The sequence below is a fragment of the Erpetoichthys calabaricus genome, chromosome 1 (genome assembly GCF_900747795.2).
Source record: "Erpetoichthys calabaricus chromosome 1, fErpCal1.3, whole genome shotgun sequence".
NCBI lineage: Eukaryota > Metazoa > Chordata > Cladistia > Polypteriformes > Polypteridae > Erpetoichthys > Erpetoichthys calabaricus.
Window position 1 is genome coordinate 342246136 of NC_041394.2, and position 25543 is coordinate 342271678.

General features: G+C 40.7%; 1 protein-coding gene across 1 annotated transcript in view; it reads right to left on the bottom strand.

The window, feature by feature from the left end:
* Nucleotides 1–3620: 3620 nt before the first annotated feature.
* LOC114668786 (zinc finger protein 665-like) overlaps nt 3621–25543 on the bottom strand; it is a 67389-nt gene continuing 45466 nt past the window's right edge. Inside the window, exons 4-6 of the mRNA XM_028824763.2 lie at nt 24012–24078; nt 16476–16896; nt 3621–8822 (exon numbers count right to left, since the gene is read on the bottom strand). Of these exons, the coding sequence (XP_028680596.2) occupies nt 7711–8822; nt 16476–16896; nt 24012–24078 (1600 nt within the window). The 3' untranslated portion in view covers nt 3621–7710. The remainder of the gene's footprint in view (nt 8823–16475; nt 16897–24011; nt 24079–25543) is intronic.

The following is a 25543-nucleotide window of genomic DNA, read 5'->3' on the forward strand; positions in this document are numbered from 1 at the left end:
CATTATGGCTATTGTGACGAGGCTCCAAAAGGCTAGATGTATGACTAAGTATCCAACTGGTTTAATTAAAATAAAGTGTAAATGTTGGGTTAGTGAGCTGGTGGTCGGGCTCACAGACACAGAATTCAATGGACATTCTTCTGAGTGGACTTTCGTCATGGCAGCTGTGCTGTCTTTATCAAACATACCAAACCCCATTTCCTATCCTTCCATTTTCTTTTCCCACATAGCCAATTACCACACAATAAATGTCTTTGTGATAGCAATACTATAAACTTAGAGCTCTGAGTGTTTATAAATTTTAAGAAAAATTGATAAATTCCACTCAGGGTTGCATCCATCCCAGCAAGCATTGTGCGTAAGGCAGGAACAGCCCCAGAACAGTGCCCCCACATGGTTAATACATGCTTTAATGCATTTCATCATGAAAATGATATATAAAAGTGTATATATATTAGTATTCTAAAATGTTCAGGGAGCTGTAATATCATGAATGTAATGTATTCTATGTGTCGATCACTGCCTGCGCACTCCTGTCGGTGTAAGAGAAAGCCCATTTAAGAAGCGCACGATAAACAACTGGATTAAGGAACAGTCAGAATACAAAGCATTTAATGTGTTACTTTAGTTACGATGGTGTTTGAGAAACTCTATTAATTTAAACATCGACTTTAAGATTATGTTTATGATGTTCTACTTTAATGACAAAGTAAACTATGAGATTAAAGTCGAAATTTCGAGATTAAAGTCGACATTTCGATTTTAATTTTGACATAGACCTTTTCTTTTTACGTTGACTTTGATATCTACTTCTTTTATTTTGGGTATTGTGCATCTTTTCTAAACCTGAACTTTTGAGTACCTCTGCCACGCTGTGCCACTCCATCAGTTTCCTTTTGTTGCTTATACCACTGCTTAAACCACCAAATAGTACATTCTTCCTTGCCTCCACTTCACTAATCAGGACCGCCATTTCATATTTTCTGAAATGCTTGTTTTTAACACATACTGGCCTGTTAACAAAACACCGAACAGGGCTATTTATTTTGATTTGCATATTCAAATAAGCATAATTCTGGAAGGAGTTGGGTTGGGGCTGTAGGCACGTGCATTTGCGTTAAAATTTATGTTCGTGGAGATTTATAAAAGGAAAGTGCTTAGAACTTAGCTTATGCATGGTTTTATGCATCTGAATTTTTTTTTGTACATACACATTCTAGTTTTGTCCGTACGCCCTGTTTTAGTGTGAATTCTATGCAAGGCGTTATACATGAGGCCCTAGGTCTGCTGCCCACTCTTTGTATGTTAGTTTTTCTGTAGGACTCTTGATTACATAATTGTTTTTTTCTGATTTGTCGCTTCCTGGTTGTGTTCTTGGGTCTTCAGAAAGTATTAAGACCCCTCAATTTTATTTATATATATATATATATATATATATATATATATATATAATATAAATTTTGTTATGTTACAGAATTATATTAAAATCATTTCAAATAATTTTTCCTTTCATCATACAAAACTCAAAACCCCTGAATGACAAAGTGAAAACAGAATTTTACATTTTTTTGCCAATTTATTAAATAAAAGAAAAAAAAAACTGAAATATCACATTGACACAAGTCAGGTGCATCCCATTTTAATGATGTTGAGACATTTTTATACCTTGTGCTGTGCGGCTTGGGGTGGTACCGAGCCGGGACGCCCAGAAGGACCGGAATAGGGACTACGCCTCCTCTGGACCACGAGAGGACAGCCGCCCTGGATGGTATTGGGACCACGGGAACAGAGCTTGGAAGCTCAATCCTATAGGGGCCTGTGGTTACCACCAGGGGGCGCCCCGATTCCTGTGGAGCCCTGACCCTCAGCACTTCCACCACACCCAGAAGTGCTGGGGGGAAGAAAACCAGGGACACCCAGAGTGCTTCCGGGTTCACAGCTGGCACTTCCGCCACACCAGGGAGTGCCAGCCGGCGCTTATTGGGAGGCACCTGGAGCACATCCGGGTGATTATAAAACGGGCCGCCTCCCTCCATTCGATGGCTGGAGTCGGGTGGAAGAGGACGGAGAGGAGAGGAGGCGGACCAGATGAGAGAGAGGCATTGCGAAGAGGTCTGGACTTTGTGGGTGATTGATGCGGGGCACTGGGTTGTGTGTGGCATATTTGTAAATATTGTAAATAAAGTGTGTGGTGTGACTTACAACGATGTCTGCCTGTCTGTGTCCGGGCTGTTCCCCACACTGGATATGATTAGGAAAGGAAAACGTCTGTCTATAGAAGATCCCACAGTTGACAATGCGTATCAGATCAAAAACCAAGCCATGATGACAAAGGAATTGTCTAAGAGCCTAGAGACAAGATTGTGTCAAGGCACAGATCTGGAGAAGGCTATAAAAAATGTCAGCAGCACTGAAGATTCCCAAGAGCAAAGTGGCCTCCAAACAGTAAGTTTGGAATAACGCAACTCTTCTAGAGCTGGTTCCATGTCCAAACTGAACATTAAGGGGAAAAGGACCTTGGTAAGAGAGATAACTTGATGGTCACGCCGGTAGAGCTTTTGAAAACCAGTGTGAAGATGAAAGTTCCAGTTGGACAAGACCACTCAACACTCTACTAATCTGGGCTTTACAGCAGAATGGCCAGATGACACACATAGTGATAAGCAGCATCATGCTGTGGGCTTTTCACTCAGTGGCAGGGACTGGGAAACTAGATGGAGCAAAGTTCAGAGATATGTTTAAAGAAAACCTGCTCCAGTGTAATCTGGACCTCAAAATGTGCCAAAGGTTAACCTTCCAACAGGACAGAGCAAAGACAACACATGAGTGACTGAGGGTCAGCTCTGTTAATGTTCTGGAGTTACCCAGTCTTGAATCTAATCAAACACCTCTGGAGATACCTGAAAATAGCTGTCCATCGATGGTCACCATCCAACCTTACAGAGCTTGAGAGGATCCACAAATTCAGACGTGGAAAGCTTTGCACAAACATCATCAAACCCAAGAATACTCCAGGCCATAATTGCAGCTAAAGTTCCTTGGATGAAGTACTGAGTAAAGGGTCTGGATATTTGTTGTAGCTGCATTTGTCAAGTGTTTTCAAATAGTTCAATGTAGCTCAAATGCAGCTACCAGAAAGACTTCCCAACAGTTAGCAAGAATCATTGTAAAAATAAATAAAAAAACACTTCACAGTCCAAGTGTCTTTGTTTTTAAATATATTTACGGACAATTCAAAGGAAACAGTTCACACAAAAAATGAAGAAAAAAGTTAATCATAAACACACAAAAAAAAATTATTTTTATGATGTGTAGGTTACATTTCTTAAGGCTTTTATTTGTTTCTCCTACGCTAGGACCTACGTTTGACATACGTACAAATGTTCAGAAAACTGTACACCCTTAAAGCCTTTCTGTTTTAACACTTCATGTTTCTTTGTAGCTGTCTAACTTCAACTTGAGATCATTCTGTTATAACATAGGGATAGAGTGGAACGTTAAGAACATTCCATTAACTTATTTTATGGGGGTAATACGGCATCTTCCATTATCCATGTGAACGTTACATTCCACTCAATCAAAAACTAAGGAGAAGTCAAGCAAAATGACACCTTTTGTTAGCTAACTAAATATGCATAATATGCATATACAGGGAATTCCAGTTTCTGAAGAAGGGGCCCGAGTTGCCTCGAAAGCTTGCATATTGCAAATATTTTAGTTAGCCAATCAAAGGGGTCATTCTTCTTGACTTCTCACTACATCCATAATGGCTAACACGGTACAACACCCTAGTACCTCAAAAACGAAGGTAGATTTACAATTAACACTAACTGAGAAGATTTGGCTCTTACCATTCCAACCCTTAATTGTTTATGTCAGGAGCAAAGACTGCATTTTACTTTTGAGAGCCAAATATTATTCATAAACTCTAAGCACAGATTCAATCGTAAACGCACAAAACAAATATTTAAGGATCCCTTAAATCCCCTGCTGTTTCTGTAGCTGACCGGGTTTATTCACAGGTCTGTCTAAGTAAAAAGTGCAACATGTGAATGTTTGTGGAGAGTTGCAGGATGCTCAGCTGCCTCTGAAGAAACTGGTTGTGTATTTAATGTCAGTTTTGACGTTATATGCTGTGGTGAGCATTTTCCGTTTTTCTGCGTGACTTTCAGATTGACGGACTTTCAAGTTGAAACGTCTTTCTTTCATCCTTTAAGTGCAGCAGTGTTTCTCTAGACTCGAGAAACCGTGCTAAAGCTTTCTTTAAACACAGCCATTCTGAGAAGTAGGTCATGAGTGTATTTACAACTTCATTGATTGCTTCTGCTGTTTGTCAAGTTTCCTGCAGGGATTGTAATCTTTGGATCATCTTCAGTGAGAGAATCATTCATTTGGCTTGCTCTTTAATAATAATTTCCACTTCTTGTTCCCATCTGTACTTATCCTTGCTCTTAAGATAAGCTTTGCAGGCAGTACATCTGGTTCTAAAGAGGTCATATACAGAGTTAACCATGGGCAGAACATCACATCTTGTGGCCGCCTTATCTTGTAGTTTGAAACGGTCTGTTTCAGTGCACCCCTTGACACCCTGGGCACACTGCACTGGACACAAATTCAGGCTTAAGTCTAAATCCTTTTGCTCAAGAACTCTGTCTTCTTCTGAAGCAGACATTGAGACTGTCCTGCTGTTAGTCATCGACTTGGTAGGGTGGAATTCCTCTTCTGAAGCACAGTGCTTTAAGATCTCTTGCCAGCTTCATAGCCTGTTCCTCTGTTGCAATTGCCTTTAAACTGTCGTACATATAGAAGCTATGGTGTTAAATTCTTCTTCTGGAACCTCTTTTTTTTTTTTGCATCTTCAGCAGGTCTATGCCAAGCATAAGAAGCACAACTGGGTGAAGAAGTGGCACCAAAAAGATGTACTGTCATTTTAAATTCTTCCAAGTCTTTACTTAAGTTACTTTCAGGCCACCACGAACTTCTGGGACTTTAACTTGGTACAACACTGATTTAATATTTGCCATTATTACCATTGGTTCTTCCCTAAATCTTGTACGGATGCCAAAGAGCATGTTAGTTAGGTCTGGACCTTCCAGTAATTGTTCATCAAGAGACATCCCTTGGTAAGTGGCTGTACAATCAAAAACCACCGCAGTATATCTTTAGATGATACACACCATGATGGGGAATTTATCACACCTTGTCATCATTGCAATTCAGGCTATCTTTGGGTACTTTCACAGCAGAACCCTTCTCTATTATGTCTCTCCTGAAAGCTTTATAGTCTTCATGGAAATCCTAAATTTATTCAGTTTCCTTTTAAGGCCAGTTGCACGTTGTTCTCCAATACAGTGATTGTTTGGCATTTTAAGTGTCTCTTTTAATAGTAAATGTATGAAGTAATGGCCACCTACCAGTCCTGCAGACTCTGAGACTATGAGCATGAACTTCCAAGTAGACAATTAGGTTAGGAAATTGTGCCCGTCTTTTTATATTACTTTCAAATTTAAAAGCTGCTTTTTTTCCAATCTTCCTTATTTGAGAAGGGTAGCTTTGATGAGATGGTGGCCAGGTTTGACCTACTATGAAATTCATCCATTTGACAGTTCTTGTTGCACCTTTCTAGTACATTGCTCCATAATTTTCAGACTTTCTTTATCGATAATAAGATTATCGTTTCAGTGGTTAGCTAGTGATTGGCATCTTGCAGTGTGTCCTCTGTATTCCCATTTATGAAGTCTTCTGCTGATAGTCATCGCTGACACACACCCACATCTGCCCCCTGAAGTCTGTTTCTGACCTGTCATACAGTTGGGGGCTTTTTCTTTACCATAGTGAGGATTCTTCCATCATCAGCAGTGAAGGTCTTCCTGCCTTTTCCATATTTGGCTCAAAAGATTACAACTGTTAGAGAACTGCTTGCCACCTGGCTCCTCTCTAGGTTAATGTCTCCAAATTTTCTTGGTGCGTGGGAGCGAACCTCACTCTTTAGTCAGGATAGTCCAGTTGTACTGCTTTATTTAAGTGTGTTGCAAAGACTCTGCAGTGTTCCTAATAATGCTTCCTTTTGCAATTCATATGAAGTTATGGTAATTGGAAGGAGGCCACGATAGGCCTGAACATTTCTTTTATTAGTCCAGCTGACCCCAGCAAAACTGGAAGTATTCCTTATTTTTTTTGTCCCAAATTTTCCACAGGTTGGATATCATTTCCTGGTACTGTGTAATTCTTTACCTCCCCGTTCTTCGCACTGAGTAATCGCTAGGAACTGATATTTCTATTGTCCAGGCTTTCTTAGAATGCTTTTCCTTCACAACTACAGGGGATGTTCAAAAAATTTTCCGCACTTTTTTAAAATCTCCTATTTGTTAAGAATTTCAAAAACAAATTACATCACTTTTCTACATAGTCACATTCATTTGCAATGCAATTTTCCCCGCATCATACCTACTTTTTAATGCCCAATTACTACTCCTCCCACCTTATCCATTTCTAACGAAAATACAAAAGTGTGGAAACGTTTTGAACGTCCCTCATATATCTGGTTTTCTGGTATCTGTTTTTCCATCCACTGGTACTGGTATGTCCCAAGTGACCGACACTGCCTCATTTTCCATTACGCGGTCTGGATTTGGTCTCGGTGTCTTTCTGGTGCTGTGAAGTTTTACTTCTTGCAGATTTTCCAGTCAATGAACTTGCCCACTTTGTTGTGCCTTTTTTTGTGAAGAATGACAGTTCGCTCTGTGCAAGCAGCCATGATTAGGCATTCAACGTTTGGTCATAGCTTGCCCCATATGATCCATGCATGGGGTACATTGTGAATCTACATAGGGCTCATGATGGAAGGCAACATAATTACCACTATATTTGTGGTCTTCCTAATTTTTTTTTTCCAGATCTATTTTTTTCAATTGTTCCTTATGCTGCTAGGTGTAATGTACTGTATCAATTTGTACACAAGGTGGGGAAGTTTTAGTCATTTCCTCATTTTTTCCTTAATAACCGAGTTTTTTTGTTTTTTTGGGTGTTTCTTACTTAATGGTTGAATATTCTTCGTACATTTGGGTTCTTGGAGTTCATCGGGTAAATATATAATCCAATTACTACTGATCTGTAAGTGTAGTCATTTTCAATTAGGCCCATACCCTCCTTCCGATCTTGGCATACAGACTCTTGCAATACATTGATGTTTGTAAATGGGTTGGTGCTCATGAAGCAATTTTCACATTTTGGTGTCCAGTTTATGAAGTTTATTAAATTTGTGGCCAATTGAATGTCCCAAAGCTGTAGTATTTTATTTTGCTGGTGTTTATCTTTGTGTTTTATGATTTATGTCTGCTCCTTCATGAAGGTGTCTGTATGTTTAATCTCGGTTCAATTTCTTAAAAGCACACTCCTGACCGAGGCCGATATTTGCAGTGGAGATTAGCGTTCCATTAATGAGGGTAGCTTTGGGACACTTGTCAAGCCTGAATTCCATTCCTATGTCATCTGAAAACATTTTTACTAACTGTAGCTGCTCCTCCAATGGCTGTAAGAGCTTTGCAGTTTCAAATTGTTGATAAACAGGAGGTGAGTAACCATCTGAGGTTCTGGTTCATTGCGAAAGCCGATATTAAATCCATGGCAGAGAACATTTAGAAGGGTGCTTAATGGGTTTAATGCTTGGCAGAACAGTAGGGGTGATAAGGAGTCTCAATGAAAAATTCCTCATTTTATTTTTATGTTCGGAATAGTGATCTGTCCTTTGTCATGGTGGTTGAGATGAACTTTATCAGAACTGGGTGGATCTTGTAAAGACTTCTCTTCTGTGTGAATTTTTTGATGGCGCTGAAGAATGCTATTTTGTGAAAACTGTTTGCCACATTCAGAACAGCTATATGGCTTCTCCCCTGTGTGAATTCTTTTGTGAATCCGAAGATTACTGCTGTGACAGAATTGTTTTCCACATTCTGAACAACAATAAGGCTTTTCTCCTGTGTGGATTATTTTGTGGCGCTGAAGAATGTTACTCTGTGAAAACTGTTTGCCACATTCAGAACAGCAATATGGCTTCTCTCCCGTGTGCATTCGTTTGTGGCACTGAAGAATGCTAGCTCGTGAGAATCGTTTGCCACATTCCAAACAGCAATATGGCTTCTCTCCAGTGTGAATTCTTGAGTGGCTTAGAAGATTACTCCTGTAAGAGAATTGCTTTCCACATTCCGAGCAACAATACGACTTGTCTCCTATGTGAATTCGTTTGTGGCAATGAAGAGTGCTGGCTTGTGAGAATCGTTTGCCACATTCCAAACAACAATATGGCTTCTCTCTGTTGTGAATTCTTGCGTGGCTGAGAAGGTCACGGCTGCTACAGAATTGTTTGCCACATCGAGAGCAGCAATATTTTTCTCTGCTCTCTCCAGTGTTAATTCTTTTGTGGCTTTCAAGTTGGCTTCTTTCTGAAAAGTGTTTGCCACACCGAGAACAGCAATATGGCTTCTCTTTGGTGTGAATTTTCTTGTGGCGCTGAAGAGTGCTTGATTGTGAGAATCGTTTGCCACATTCTTGACAGCAGTGTGGCTTTTCTCCAGTGTGAATTTGTTTATGGCGCTGGAGATGGTTGGTCCGTGAGAATCGTTTGCCACATTCTAAACAGCAGTATGGCTTATCCCCAGTGTGAGTTCGTTTGTGGCACTGAAGATGACTGCTTTGTGAGAACTGTCTACCACATTCAGAACAGCAGTATGGTTTCTCTCCAGTGTGAATTCTTTTGTGACTCTGCAGAGTGCTTCTTCGTGAAAACTGTTTGCCACATTCAGAGCAGCAGTAAAGATTGTTTCCTGTGTGAAGTAAAAGGGAAAATAAACATTTATTTTTCAATCCTTGCCTTATTACTGACATTAAGTCACAACATTAAAAAATGCTGGTCAAAATTATAAATAACCTTTGATAAGTATAATCAATCTTAAAACATGAGTATCTTTCCAATTCTGATGAAACTTGCTAATTTTGCATTCTACACTGTAACTGCTCACCCCCTGAGCACTACCACTGGAGCTAATACATTGAAAGAGTAAACTAAATTGATTGCAAGTTGGTCACATTTTCTTCACTACATTACAGAACTGCATGAATATTTGGTCATTGAACTCTTAACATACGGTATTATTCAATATTATATGGTGTTTTTTTTTTATTTGATTAATGGAGACAAAAAGTAATAATCTTTAGTTATCAAGATATTGAAGAGAAATTCACATATACAACTTAGAGCAATGCCATGCATGTGAAATGCACCTTTAATAATCAAAATGGGTCCTGGAATTTTTCCAGAATTAGACTAATGCTATTTGACTCCAAAACATATATAAAAATAACTTAATCACTAAAGCAACACAGAGGAATGCTCTAAAAGGGAGTGGCAGCGATGGGATGCTTGATTCTCACATGTTAACAGTATGTTGAGCTTTTGAAGTGCAGATGCTTCAAAACGCAGCTTCGAGGTATAGTTCAAGTGCATAGGTCATGTGATAGTTAGGCACGTAAGCTCCATTACATCACTGACATCCTCAGAATCACACACCCTGTTAGTCGGGCGCTCCGCCGATGATCTCCATTGGCTCAGAGACAAAAGTGGTGGTCCTTTGCAGTCCACATGGACTATCACCACAAGTGTTACACACGGTGTACTTTGCACGTGCAGCATTGTCCAAGGAAAGATAATTCAGTTAATTAGTACTTACTCTTTTGTGACATACCATTAAAGATTCATGCAAAAAAAACCTTGTTCTTTGATGTGGAATTATTTCCTCCAAACTGATGAGAATATTTTGTGTAAGGTGCCTTGCATACGGTAACAATACAACTTCTAATCTACACATTTTCCCAAGACAGAGGGAGATAATACCGTCGCTTCTCAGCCCAATCTGACACACGAAGGAGTCGAAATGTGGGGCTCTAGTAATCTCAATCATGTCGGAGAGAGATGCCTCACAGAGTTTGCAAACCTGATGTGTTCATCACCACACTGTGTTCACTAACCCTTACAGTAAGCATTGCTAGCATTCACTGATTTGTAATCTGTAGTTAGTTTGTATTGTTTATGTCCGAGTGGAATGTGAACTAAAGTACATGCTGCATAACTAATCAGAACTGTCTTTCAAACAGAACCAATGCCATAACATCAGTTTCAGCCCCTTCAACAACAGCAGCAGTGTTTTCTACAATTTGTGGGAGACGCAGGACTTCCATGTTAATGAGACATAAAAGGTTTGCAGTTCTACAGGTGATGTTACTAAGGAGGTGAAACGATACCTCACCGATTCACACATACATTGACACGAAGATGCTGGCATAGCATTGGAGAGGGTGTTCCACCCCGGGTGGAACCTTTTAATAAACTGTAGTACTATACATTTTAGGCTTTTTTCACAATTTTGTTTCATAGGGCTTTGGCAAGCTAATGCATGTTATCTATGTCAAAATGACACCATTGTTAATGTATTTGTAACAGTTATTAAACATTATGTTGCAAATTTCTATTTTACAAATGCAAATCTCGACCAGTTCACCAACTTACTCCGACCGAAGACTCTCTCTGTCGACTTAATCCGAACGAAACGGACAAACCCTTCAATCTCATTATTAATATTTTATTATTACCTCAATCTCAAGATGAAGCAGATAAAAAACAGTGGTACTGCTTTTAGAAAAAAGAAAAGGGCAAGGGGAAAAAGTATTGAAAAAGAATGAAGGACCATTATCAAAATACCTCAATCATGAAAAAGCTACTGTTACTGCACGTGAAATAGTTAAAATTTTTGTCATTTTCACTTTTGCATGATATGTATTGTTTTATTACGTAAGGCGGAGGGGGTGGGTGGAAAACTCAAAGACCACCCAGGGTGACAAACACTCTATGCTACACCAGTGCATGAAGATCCTCTTGAGTACTGGCAACAAACAGCAGCTAGATAAACAAATCTGGACCCAAACTTTCAAAATTAACTGAAAGTGGCAGCAATAACATGTTCCTCTTAAGTGCATCTTTTTAAATGTCATAAGAAGTCATCCTCACTCCTGCACAGTAGAATTAATTCTAATTACGGAAATAATTTAAAAACCGATTTGTTCTCTTTTCTGTACTACTCATAAGCTACCTTCCAGTTACACAAGCACAATCCCAGACACTAACACATTAAACGTGGCCCCTGCCCTGACCATTTATGTTGCAAACACAAAGCACCTGCTGTGACTTGTACCGATAGTAACCACAGTCACTTCATTCGACACCTTACTGTCGTAGCTGTCACGCACATTGATCAAGACGCACATTTTCTTTACATGCACGTTCGTTCATTTTAATAGTAAAGTGAATTACTGTCAAAAATAAATCTACAAAACACACCATTTGTGAAAAACTACTACGCCACCTCTGTACAGTTTACCAATTGAGTATCATTTATATGTTGAAATTTTTGTGTTTTTCAAGGCTCATGTTATATTCAAACGTTTGTGTTGATGAATCTTTTCTGTACAGCAGGGGTGTCCAGCTCCGGGCCTGGGGGGGCGCAGTGGCTGCAGGTTTTCATTCTAACCCTTTTCCTAATCAAATAATTGTGAACTTCCCCTTGGGATTAATAAAGTATCTATCTATCTATCTATCTATCTATCTATCTATCTATCTATCTATCTATCTATCTATCTATCTATCTATCTATCTATCTATCTAATCAGTGACCAGTTTTCACTTCTAATTAACTCCTTTTCCCTTCATTTTAATAGCCCTGTTTTTCAGGATTCACTCCTTTGAATTTATTTTTTTCATTAAATGACAGCCAAACAGAAATGAAATGTGAAACGAGCCAACAGATGACGCATCTCTGAATTAGAAGCCGATTCTTCCTTTTAATTAACCCCATTATTTCATTCCACGGCCTGTTGCTGCTCTCATTCTGCCACAGTAGACATTTCCAAAACTATTGATTTTCTGTTTTTTTTCTATGAACGCTGTCAAGATGTTTTGGAGACCTGAGAGATCAATCTTACTGAGACCTTCACCTTTCTTTATTTTCAGCGATTGTGTGATGGACTGCAGCGGCGGAAGTGCTGCCGGAAAAGAATCTGGGAACGCCTGGAGCACATCCGGGTTCAACATAAAAGGGGCCGTTCGGAGAGCCGGAGTTGGGAGGCAGAGGACAAAGCTTGCAAGAGAGGAGTGGAGGTGGCAGAAGTAAAAGAGAAGAGAAAGAAAGTAAAGGATTGAGTAGTTGTGGGTAATTGTTGTTTTCTGCACATAGCACAATGCACCAAAGTAAACATGTGATTTTGGGACTTCTGAGTCTGAATGTCTGTCTGTCTGTAGCTGGGCTGATCTTCCACACTGTCTATGAAGTTGCTATACTTTACTTCTCCCTTGCTTGCTTCCCTAGCTGACTGATTTCCTAACTCTGTGCCCCCGTCATCACTTTGTTACTCTCAAGCTCTGTGCCTACACAGTTTGTGCACCTATCAATTAATGAACAGTTCAGCCATTGACATCTCTTTAGCACAAACTCTCCTTGATATGACAACTATGAATGATTTTATCAAGCAAACCTTTTTACACACACATTCCTTCTCACAAAGAAAACTCATTTATTGAATGTCATTCGACACTACGATGCTGATTATTTTCTTGTGCACTTGCCAGTTTGTTCCACTGCGTGAGTTGCCCCATTCCCTTCACTTGAATGACTGTTTACCTCCCACGGAGCTCCTCTGTTTACTTCTTTACTTACAAGCTTTGCCCACCACCTGCACTGTAATTAAAGTTTTCTCTCTATTATAAAAAAAAATCTTGGAAGGAGACGAGAGGCGATTTTCTCAGAGAGACACTTTCAAGTCCTGCGAGACGTGTCTTTGTGCCAAGAGATTTAACCACGCCTGGGGCTGGAAATAAAAGACAAAGAATAGATGACAAAGTAGAGCGTCGTAAACAATTCAAAAACAGCGCGGTACACATGTAGAGCATGTTAGAGATAATGGAAATACGAAAATTCAAAGTCTCAAAAAAATGACAGTAAAGGTTGGATTAGCGCAAACAAACGGAAATTATTACTCGGTGAAATAACGGAACAGCGAAAAGAGATTGAATATATTATTCGGATTTAAACTTTAAGTCGGAGACTTGTAGATCGTCTGATTCGTGTTGCCATCAGTAGTGTTTCTTCCCAATGAAGAAGCGTATTCGTGGGAATTAAAAGATTTGTTATTTGGCGAAAGTGAAATCCTGCGAGAGAAATCATTTCTCATTTGTGTGAATGCTATTGTCAGACACATTTCTTGTAGGGAGAAAGAAACGATATTCACTCACGGGCACTTATATGTTGCGTTGTCACAATGTCATTCTAAACACGGAATCAAAATTCAATGCGATATTGATGAAAAGATAAAAGCGAAAAGAGATCATATATATGGACATAGGTGATATGACAGAAGTGCGCCGTGCGAGATGCAGATCACGCGGGACGGCAGCAGCAGCAAGCCAGCAGCTGATCAAGCAAAGAGGAGGTAAAAAAAAAAAAAAAAAAAAAACACCTGTATTATCACTCTTTAATAGGGTGTTTCAGAGGAGCGGCCGCGTCTCCTTGGGATGCGGTCAGCCCCCCCTCTTCACAATGTGAGCGGCAGACACGCGAAATGGCTGGCGCATAGCGCAATACAGTGGGAGGTGGGTGTTTGATGAGCAAAGCCCCCCAGTCTTCCATATGAATGAATGCTTATGCCCTCCCTCTGCCTCAGCTTTGAGCGCTCTGTACTGCTTTATCCAATTACTATTCTAACACCTCAGGTTCTTCCCACTAAGGAATTGTAAATACTCTTAACTATTGGCCACTATGATTCTGGTTATTAACTCTCTGTCTTGCCAGCTCCTGCCACTGCTTTTTCTGCTCTGCACTGCGTCCTGCATACACTACAGGTCTGAGCACAGCTGCCTTTTCAAACACTCTTCTGCTTCTGTGCATGGGAAAATAAAGAGCAAAAACAAAATATCTACAGGGAAAAAAGCAGCCCAGCCCCTTAGTGGCAACCAAAGAAGCAAAGTTTTCAGGAACAAAACTTTCACACAGACATAATGCACAACACTTGGTACCTCCTCCTTCAACTTCAACAGGCTACCATGATGTGAGCAGGTTAGTCTCCGCACCGAATCTCAATACATCAGTGAACGACCCCCTCATGTACCATAATATTCAGTCCCTTCTCAGAAATATCCCACGTTTGCCTCTTATTTGTATTATTATAACTGTGATTATCATTATCTAGTGATGAAGATGTAGAAAAAGTAACGGTGCATCTTATTGCATGTGAATGACAAAACTAAGCATTTGATTAACAATTTTAATTATTGTTGCTGGCAACAGTGGTAGATTGTGGATTGGGGGGTTTGAACTGGTGCCTTTATTAAATTAGCCAAGTGGAATGGACTGGGGGGACACGATAAATGTGTTAGTGACTCAGATTGTGCTTCCGTAACTGGAAGAATGGTTATGAAGAGTACAGCAAGGAAAACCTTAATTTTTATTTAAGAAAGTGGTTTGTTGTAAGCAGGAGACAGAGCTGGAGGTAGCAGAGTTAAAGACGTGAAGATTTGCATTGGGTGTGACGAGGATGTATAGGATTAGACATGAGGACATTAGAGGGTCAGCTCAAGTTGGACGGTTGGGAGACAAAGTCAGAGAGGCGAGATTGGGTTGGTTTGGACATGTGCAGAGGAGAGATGCTGGGTATATTGGGAGAAGGATTGCTAAGGATAGAGCTGCCAGGGAAGTGGAAAAGAGGAAGGCCTAAGAGAAGGTTTATGGATGTGGTGAGAGAGGACATGCAGGTGATGGGTGTGATAGAACAAGATACAGAGGACAAGAAGACATGGAAGAAGATGATCTGCTGTGGCAACCCCTAACGTGAGCAGCTGAAAAAAGAAGTTTGTTGTACTGTGGCTAAGACAGCTAATTTACTGATCCCCTATGTGGACTTTGAAAGAAGGGGTTGACAACAACCGGGCCACTGTTGCTTTTTTAAAATTAGTTACAACTGTGTTTATCCAGTACTCAAGCAGACCTTCATTCTGATATCTGTAGGAATCACCAAGTTATCATTTCACCACAGTGTCTGCTGTTGCTACTATCTATCTATCTATCTATCTATCTTTAAAGTGTAGTGTAAATAGTTATGCAGCACAAGCTTTTATTCCCACCCATCATTCATAAACAAACAGTGTCAGATAGATAGATAGATACTTTATTAATCCCAAGGGGAAATTCACATTACATAAACAACAGAGGGTAAATCACTGAATACAAATAATCCTTTCCTTGGAGTGCCACGCACATTATGTGTATCATCATCACACTATGTGAGGTGTCTCATAGTCTCACTAATATGTGGTTGAGACTGCCAGGTTTGGATTTTAAGGTCCAACAGGGAGAGCAGAGGCAAAGCCAGGATGGAGTCAGTGTGGTCTGACACAGTAGGATTGTTGTCACCCTTTGCAAAGGCAAAATGCTATGACTATGAGTGGCAAGGCACAGAAGATGGATAATTGCAAATACGCAAGCTGAATATTACAAAATTATTCATTGCACTATTGATGGAAGTTCAAAGATGAAATGATTCCACACTACTGTAGAGGAACAAGCTCTCTTATGTGATCCTTTCATAGTATCTCTCAAAAGTATTTGTCAATTTGGCTTGTAAATATATGACAAGGAAAAGGGTTTTTTTTGCTTAAGGAGCTCGACTTTCCCCAGCTCACCTCTGGACACTTTTGGGACCTGAACTCGGTTCTGCTCTATGAGTACAGTATGACGAGGAAGCTAAAGAACGGAACGATTAGGGCTTGTGAGAAATCAGACTTCAGACTGTGAAGACACATTTCTCTATAGAGAGCTCATTCATTTTGAGCTGCACAACGTATAACCAATGAAACAAATAAGTAGTGACCTATATTTATTTAAATAAAAATAATGTCCTATATTTATTTAATTGAGTTAAATGTGCGCTCCTCCTTTGCAGCAAAATAGAGGGCTTGCCTTTCCCTCTATTGGATTTTAATTCAATCAAAAACTATTTTGCCGCTTTATTTTTTATTTTTTTGACAACTATTAATGAGGCTAGTGCTAAAAGTATTAGGGATGCTTCAACCAGATTTATTTATATAGGTGTGTGTATGTATGTGTGTGTGTATATATATATATATATATATATATATATATATATATATATATAAATAGAGGCAGCAGGGAGGATGGAGTTTTGAATGAGGAGGGAGGAGGATGTCCTAAGATGGACACCATACATATGGCTGTTGAAACCTAAAAAACCACATTAGACAAACAATAAAACAGTAATTCTGCTACATTTCTAAGCTTCTCTGAACAAGTACAAGGCCCTCCTTTCAGACCCATGATCCCTAACCCTAAAATGTACACACATTTTTATTTTACACTTACTTTTTCCAGACTTATTTTTAGGTGGTGGTTGATCTTGCCTTGGTCTGTCTGATGAAACTTCCTCAGTCCTCTTTGTGTCAGGCTGTATTGATTCAGACTTCACATCAACAGCAGACTCCAGGGATGCACAGCGTCTGCTTTGAGAGGTGACTAACCCAGTCATCACTCCATCTTGACACCCATCATGAGGGTCTTCTTCCTTGAGACTCTCCACACTTTCGTGATTGGGTGTCTCAATGCTGACAGCCTTCTCTTCAGCCTCTTCTTTAATGCCCACTGACCACAGTTCACAGTCCTCCTCCTTAATGCCCACACTTTCCTTTTTAGGGTGGACAGACTCCCATTCACAGTCCTCCTCCTTAACATTTAAAGTCTTTTTCTCCATGACATTCATGTCACACATTTCCTCTTTCACATCCATCTAGACTTCACAGGGTATGGCAGCTTTTTCTAATTCTCTGTGGAAAGAAAGATTTCATTTATTCAAAACTGCATCGTCCAGATCTAAAGACATATGAATTTCATATTAAAATATCCTCGGTTTACTTCAAGTCAGACAGTTCATACCATATTAACAGGAATTAATTACTCTTTATATCAAATTATCAGGTGTCAAATAAGCTTGAAAGTGAAGTGAAGGTCCAATAGCCTGCAAGAAAAAGAAGACCACCACCTCACACAGTTGTGGGTCAACAGCAATGAATACTTGGATTAAACATACAGTGTTATTGGGGTCCTAGAATTGCATTATTAGTTAAGTCACAGGATGTTTATACAAGAAGGACTACAGGATTGGGTTCAGAAACCAATGCATGTCAGTAAACATAAGTAGTAAACTACCCAGTAAACGGGCACCATTGTGTATTTTAAATTAAACAGCGTAAATATTCTTCAACCCCTTAGTCAAGTTCTTTTTTTAATAGCTGAATTACTTGTTTCCAAAACAATAACGATTTTAACCTCACTGTTTTAAACTCAAATATACAATCTCACTAAACAGGAGTAGTAAAATACCCAATAAATCAACACCGCTGTGTACTTTTAATTAAATAATGTAATGTTCTCCAACCCTTTAATGCAATTCTGTTCTAATAAAAATGTTTTGTTCCAACAGCCATAACAGCAATTTTAAACTCTCCAATTTAAGACTCCTGCTCAGTCATGTGTAGCAGAGGGTTCACAAATAAAACTGAGGAAAAAAATGCACTTAGTAGTGGAGGACAGCAGCTAAATGTTCAAAGTCTAAGTCAAGACTTCTCCTTAAAATCACGACACAGATATTCAGCTCTGCTTTCAAAAACTAAAAACAAACTTTCCTGTTCAGTGATTTCATCTTCTGGAAGTAACTGTTGCATAACATAAAACTATGTGACAATTTAACATAGTAATACACCTCTAATAAATACCAACGCATTCAATACGATTTTAATAATGATAATAATAATACATTTAATTTATTCATATGCGCTTTTCTAAAGACTTAAGGACACAGAACAATAAATGAAACACGCATTATAAACAAAACTAAAATACAAAATATAAAATCAGACAGAGTAATTGTAGTCAAAGGGAAAAAGCAGTCTTAAACAGATGTGTTTTAAGTTTAGATTTGAAAAGTGACAAAGATTCAATATTTCTAAGCTCAGATGGTAGTGAGTTCCAGAACTGGGGAGCAGAGCAACTGAATGGTGGTAAGACAGATGAAGGAGACAGTCAAGTGGGTAGAGGATCTAAGGGTGCGGGAGAGAATGGCAACATGGAGGAGGTCAGACAGATACAGAGGGGCGAGGTTGTGGAGAGCCTTAAAAGTTAACAGAAGAATTTTGAATTGAATGCGGAACTTAACTGGAAGCCAGTGAAGCTGCTGCAAGACGAGAGTGATATAGTGAACTGTGGGTTTCCAGTAATGATGCAGGCAGCTGAATTCTGGACCAGTTGAAGCTTATAAAGAGACTAGCTGTCCCCTGTGGCTCTGCCCACGTAGTAGTGAAACAGGACAAACTTTAAAAATCAATAAAAAATTTAAAAAAAATGTAATTCTGCCCAGGCGGAAGGTAGGTACACTCCAACGTCAATCGTTGGCACTATATATGGTTGTGTTCGGCTGTGATGGGAGAGCATTCCCCGTGTGAGAAGAAAAGCACATGGCCGTGATATCTCTGGCAATCAGCCGCTACCCTCTAAAACAGATGGAGCTCTGATATCTCTCTCTCAAAAAACGTCAAATGTTATTCCTTAACAATCTGTAGATGATAACTGTCTGTTGGACAAACCGGTATCGCTAGCTAAGCGGAGGCAAGGTGCACGAATACGAACAGAAGCTGGCGAGTGAATGAGGAAGGCCCCGCCCCCCTTGCACTTGCTTGGATTTGCATAAAAAACTTCAGTACCGCAAGCGAACTCTGGTACTTAGCAAGATGAGAGAAGTCACAAATTCAACCGCAAAGTTCATTATAATTATAGAAAACAACCAGATCTAAATCCGGTAAGTAATTCTCTCGTGAAAAACGGACAGACATACAGACAGAACGCGCTCGGACCACGAAATTTTTAAAACCATTTCTTAGCGAGCACCTATGGGCCAAGGGTAACCTACATTTCAAATTCCAAGTCCTCATGGTTCAGGAGATTTTGTGATGAGTGAGTCAGTGGTATTTGGCTTTTATATTTATACTAGTCATTTAGCCCGTGACAATAACGGGCGCTAGAACAGTAGTGCATAAACATTAGTAGGAACAGTCTATATTAAATGGCAAGGGACTTTGACCTCATTCTTTTTGTTGGTCATATTTTTCTTTCTTTCAGTCTTTCTTTTCTTGATGTTTACTTGCTGAGCTGACCGTTCTTCATGGGCTGCCGCCGTGTATTGTGTGTCTTTAATTTTCTGTGACAGTAATACTGTATTGTACGGCTCTATTGAATAAGGGCGCGCACAAAAAGGCGAGCTTCAAAAGGCGCGCCTTTATTCGCTGTGCCCAATTGAGGTCGTCCTTTTGAGGCTCACCTTTTTGTGCGCGCCCTTATTGAAGGATACCGTCTTGTACGTCCGCTGGCTTGTACGTCCGTAATATACCTTTAATTTTCTCTGGCGGTAATACAGGCGTGCGCGTCGGTAATATGCCTTTAATCTCCTCTGACAGTAATACTGGCTTGTTGTGGCTGTAATATGCGTGACTGTATTGTGTACCTTTAATTTCCTCTCGCAGTAATACTGGGTTGTATTTCCGTAAAACGCCTCTAACTTTCTCTGACAGTAATATCGCGCATCGCACCGTGCCCCGTGCATGCGCACTTCACCAGAAGACACCCACACACGGACACCTGGACGCACATAGGGATTTTATATATACAGTATATAGATGATTTTTGCAAGAAAGACCAAAGAAAAGGGAATTTCATTAATCCAGACGTGAGGTGACAAGGCTGTGAACAAGGATAGCAGTGGTTTGGGGAGTGAGGGAGGGGGGAATGCGATTAATGTTACGCAAGTAGAAATATGCAGACCAGGAGATGTTATTGATGTGGGACTGAAAAGATAGACTACTGTCAAGGATGACACCCAGATTCTTAACCTGTGGGGAAGGGGAGACAGGAATTATCAATAACAAATGAAAAATTATCCGTTTTGGATAATGTTGATTTTGTACAAATGAGAAGAACCTCAGTTTTGTCACTATTTAATTTAAGAAAATTTGAAGTGGAGGAGGCCTTGAGTCAGTCATCCTTAGGGCTCCACTGTTTGGAGATTTGTGCTCCTGATTGACCAATCAGTTGGCCACAGCAAGATAAAGCTACATGCAGCTGCCATCGAATAGAACTAAAGGTTTCATCTCACTGTATATGCAAATGAAACATGTTTTTTTTTTTTTTTGATTAAATGTAATACTATAAATGCTTTAGTGTATTTCTTCATGAGCATGACTTAATATCACGTATACATTTTAGCATTTCTCAGTGTTCAGAGGGGTGTCAAGGTCAGGGTCGCTGCCTGTGGTTACACAGTCTGTGCAGCTGGAAGTCCGTTTAGGAAGCTCTTAGCGATTAACGACTGTGTCTACGTGCTGCAATGAGTTTCAAAGCACTCTTAAATTCATGATCATCCTTAAGTGGGAGTTTATGACGATTTTAGCGTTGCTAAGCTCACGGGAAAAGCACGAAGTCCAGAGTAGTAAAGTCCAACATGTCTCTGCACTTTCAGCAGCCGGCCGGTCATAAACTTTACGATCGATTTTGAAATACGCGCGGCGGAGTGAATGGAGAAATGAGGGCGGAAATAAAAGCGGTGAGTGTACGAGATCGCTGTCTCCTCGAGTTCGGCGCTTCAAGGAGGAGACGACTGAAAGAACATAAGGGAAGGAACGAATAGGATGTGGAGGCGGTGTGAAAGAGCGTTTTAAAGTAAGACATAGTACTGGATAACGTCAAGTAAGCCGGAGACAAACACTGGTGGGATTCAGTCGGGCAAAGATTCAAATCTTGTGCAGTAACTGAGTGGATCGAATGGAAACTCACACATCCATAGAGTGCCATCCCCGAACCCACTTACCCTGTAACACTCTGTCTTTGTCTCGAAGTTGAGGTTCTTTCTAAACTCGCTCGCACTCCTGCCTTACTACAAAGCAGCCTTTCGCATTGTACTGTGAGTGAAGCAGGCAACAGGAGTGCTTCCGGTAGCGAATGAAACGAAATGTATCAAAATAAAAGCCCGTTACCATGTAACGCTGTTGTGCTACGTACGCGGTGTCTCCTGGGCACATGTCAATAGATGAACTGTACAGTTTACATCCGAGTGTAGATAAACTACAGCCATGAAGTGACTGCACTGTTGACACCAATCAGGATGGCACTGTTCACTCTGTAATTAAAAAAAATTAAAAATTTAGTATTCTTAATAAGGCAGTACAGAATATGCATAGATGTATTTGTTTGAAATCACCATGCAATGGAGCTTGAATATAAAGTACGCTTAAAAATCATGTGTATAGTTATTATTTTGCTGTTAGAAATGTTTAAATTTGAATCAATTTTCACATAAAACTTTTTGTATTACTTGATTTCCAGATTTTTGGATAAATTTGTTCTGTCTTCAAAATTTTAATGATGTACAGTATATCTATCTATCTATCTATCTATCTATCTATCTATCTATCTATCTCTCCTGGTATATAATGTCTCTATCTATCTGTCTGTCTGTCTGTCTGTCTGCCGTGGAGTCCAGTTACTCTACTCGGCAGTTTTGCAGACTGACCTGAGATTTCGGTGATGAGGGTTGAAATCAAGTGAAATTGACTAAATACGAAGTGGTGAATTGAGATTTCGTAAAATGAAGAACATGACTGGAGACTGAGGTCACAAGTTGTGTGTGTGTGACAGTTATTGTCCTGACTCTCTTAAACTTGCTTTGATTGCCACTGTTGCCCCCACATTGTTACAGAGCTGGGCTGCATCAGGAGTGGGCAGGAGGAGGAGTATATGGACCTAATCAATGACTTTGTTAAATGGTGCGACTCACACCACCTACACCTGAACACCAGCAAAACCAAGGAGCTGGTGGTGGATTTTAGGAGGACCAGACCCCTCATGGACCCCGTGATCATCAGAGGTGACTGTGTGCAGATGGTGCAGACCTATAAATACCTGGGAGTGCAGCTGGATGATTAATTAGACTGGACTGCCAATACTGATGCTCTGTGCAAGAAAGGACAGAGCCGACTATACTTCCTTAGAAGGCTGGTGTCTTTCAACATCTGCAATAAGATGCTGCAGATGTTCTATCAGATGGTTGTGGCAAGCGCCCTCTTCTACGCGGTGGTGTGCTGGGGAGGCAGCATTAAGAAGAAAAACGCCTCACGCCTGGACAAACCGGTGAGGAAGGCAGGCTCTATTGATGGCATCGAGCTGGACAGTTTGATATCCATGGCAGAGCAACGGGCGCTGAGCAGGCTCCTGTCAATTATGGAGAATCCACTGCATCCACTAAACAGGATCATCTCCAGACAGAGGAGCAGCTTCAGCGACAGACTGCTGTCACTTTCCTTCTCCACTGATAGACTGAGGAGATCGTTCCTCCCCCAAACTATGCGACTCTTCAATTCCACCCGAGGGGGTAAACGTTAACATTATACAAAGTTATTGTCTGTTATACCTGCATTGTTATCACTCTTTAATTTAATATTGTTTTTTTTGTATTAGTATGCTGCTGCTGGAGTATGTGAATTTCCCCTTTGGATTAATAAAGTATCTATCTATCTATCTATCTATCTATCTATCTATCTATCTATCTATCTATCTATCTATCTATCTATCTATCTATCTATCTATCTATCTAGTCCTGAATTACATTCCGCAATACAAGGTCCTCATTCTGCTATCATCACCTTAAAAATGTCCATCTGGCCGTTACGGTGGATCATGATGTCAGTCTCGTTATCTGATATTCCTGTCCAGTACTGGTGCTGCCATGTCAGTTTAGATGCTTTCTTCTCGTCAGTCAGCACAGCTTGAAGGTAGAAGGTGTACAGCACCATTCTTCAGTAGAATGTCTCTGCTGTCGGGTTCAAAAAGGGTTTCAGTTAAAATCCCGAATGCCAGTGTGGAAGAAAAACAAAACCCCGAGGAAGACAGGAGAAGTTCAATCAATCAGTCTTTATTCAGTCACAGATGAGTACGTGGATTCGACGTTGCAAGGCAGAAGAGCAAAGTTACATTTCTTTCTATTGGCTTTTTAAAATTTCTTCTTCCTCCCCCTTATTTCTTAACAATAAACATAATATCGTTTACTTAAGCATTTTATTTTATTACGCCAATGGGCCATCTGTTCTTATTTTTTTTCACTTGTCAGATAGACCCGAAGGAAGGAAAGGTCAGCTCTCTTCTGTCAAATAGACCTGTTCCTAAGAAACTGGAAATTGTCTTTGGTCAGCTCACTGGACCCTGTCTTACGACAGACACTTATATGGGTTGGAGATGGTGGCACTGACCAGAAAGCAGGAGACAGAGCTGGAGGTGACAGAGTTAAAGATGTTAAGATTTGCATTGGGTGTGACCAGTGTGGACAGGATTAGAAATGAGGACATTAGAGGGTCAGCTCAGGGTGGACGGTTGAGAGACAGTCAGAGAGGCGAGATTGTGTGGTTTGGACATGTGCAGAGGAGAGATGCTGAGTATATTGGGAGAAGGATGCTAAGGATAGAGCTGCCAGGGAAGAGGAAAAGAGGAAGGCCTAAGAGAAGGTTTGTAGATTTGGTGAGAGAGGACATGCAGGTGTGGGTATAACAGAACAAGATGGAGAAGACAGGAAGATATGGAAGAAGGTGTTCCGCTGTGGCAACCCCTAACTGGAGCAGCTGAAAGAAGAAGAAGAATACCAAAATGGCTTTGTCAGCTATTAACCCTAAGTAGCTTACAATCACTTAGTTTTCTTTTCACACCAGCAGTCACTTAACCTTTGATCACTGTAGCCTTCTATCTGTCCGTCCGCGTCTCATGCCTTGTATCGTCTCTTCATCTCCACAGCCTGGAGCGATGTCGGCTGACCTCCGACTGCTGCTCAGCTCTCTCTTCTGTGATCTCCTCTCCACACTCGCTGCTGCCTGATCTGAACCTGAGTAACAATAACCTGAAGGATTCAGGAGTGCATCGGCTGCATGAGAGGCTGAGGAGCTCAAACTGTAAACTGGAGAATTTGGGGTGAGTGAGCAGAGGGAGTGATTGTGTTCAAGTGGGTTGAGGTTACCTGTTAGCATTAAGTCAGACAGTGAGAGTTGAATGGGGTGACTGTGGACAAAGGGTAATGGACAGCTGAAGCTGGACTGGGGTCACCCACAGGATCAAGCTAAGTCGTGGGAGAGAAGGAGTCAAACAGACCAAACAGAAAAGAGAAGAAATAAGACCTCATGGCCAAGCAAATGGTGGAGGGGTGTGGTATGGACAGACACAAGCGAACATCACCAGTATACAGTAAATGACCATCCATCTATAGATAGATAGATAGATAGATAGATACTTTATTAATTCCAAGGTGAAATTCACATACTGCAGCAGCAGCATACTGATACAAAAAACAATATTAAATTAAAGAGTGATAACAATGCAGGTATACAGACAGACAATAACTTTGTATAAAGTTAACGTTTACCCCCCCCCAAGGGTGGAACTGAAGAGTCGCATACGATTAGTGTAGCACGACATTGACAGCAGTCTGCCGCTGAAGCTGCTCCTCTGTCTTGAGATGACATTGTTCAGTGGATGCAGCGGATTCTCCATAATTGATAGGAGCCTGTTCAGCGCCCTTCGCTCTGCCACAGATGTCAAACTGTCCAGCTCCACGCCAACAATAGAGCCTGCCTTCCTCACCAGTTTGTCCAGGCGTGAGGCGTCCTTCTTCTTAATGCTGCCTCCCCAGCACACCACCGCGTAGAAGAGGGCGCTCGCCACAACCGTCTGATAGAACATCTGCAGCATCTTATTGCAGATGTTGAAGGATGCCAGCCTTCTAAGGAAGTATAGCCGGCTCTGTCCTTTCTTACACAGATGATCAATATTGGCAGTCCAGTCCAATTTATCATCCAGCTGCACTCCCAGGTATTTATAGGTCTGCACCCTTTGCACACAGTCACCTCTGATGATCACTGGGTCCATGAGGGGCCTGGGCCTCCTAAAATCCACCACCAGCTCCTTGGTTTTGCTGGTGTTCAGGTGTAGGTGGTTTGAGTCACACCATTTAACAAAGTCCTTGATTAGGTCCCTATACTCCTCCTCCTGCCCACTCCTGATGCAGCCTATGATAGCAGTGTCGTCAGTGAACTTTTGCATGTGGCAGGACTTCGAGTTGTATTGGAAGTCCGATGTATATAGGCTGAACAGGACCAGAGAAAGTACAGTCCCTTGTGGCGCTCCTGTGCTGCTGACCACAATGTCAGACCTGCAGTTCCCGAGATGCACATACTGAGGTCTGTCTTTAAGATAGTCCATGATCCATGCCACCAGGTATGAATCTACACCCATCTCTGTCAGCTTGTCCCTAAGGAGCAGAGGTTGGATGATGTTGAAGGTGCTAGAGAAGTCCA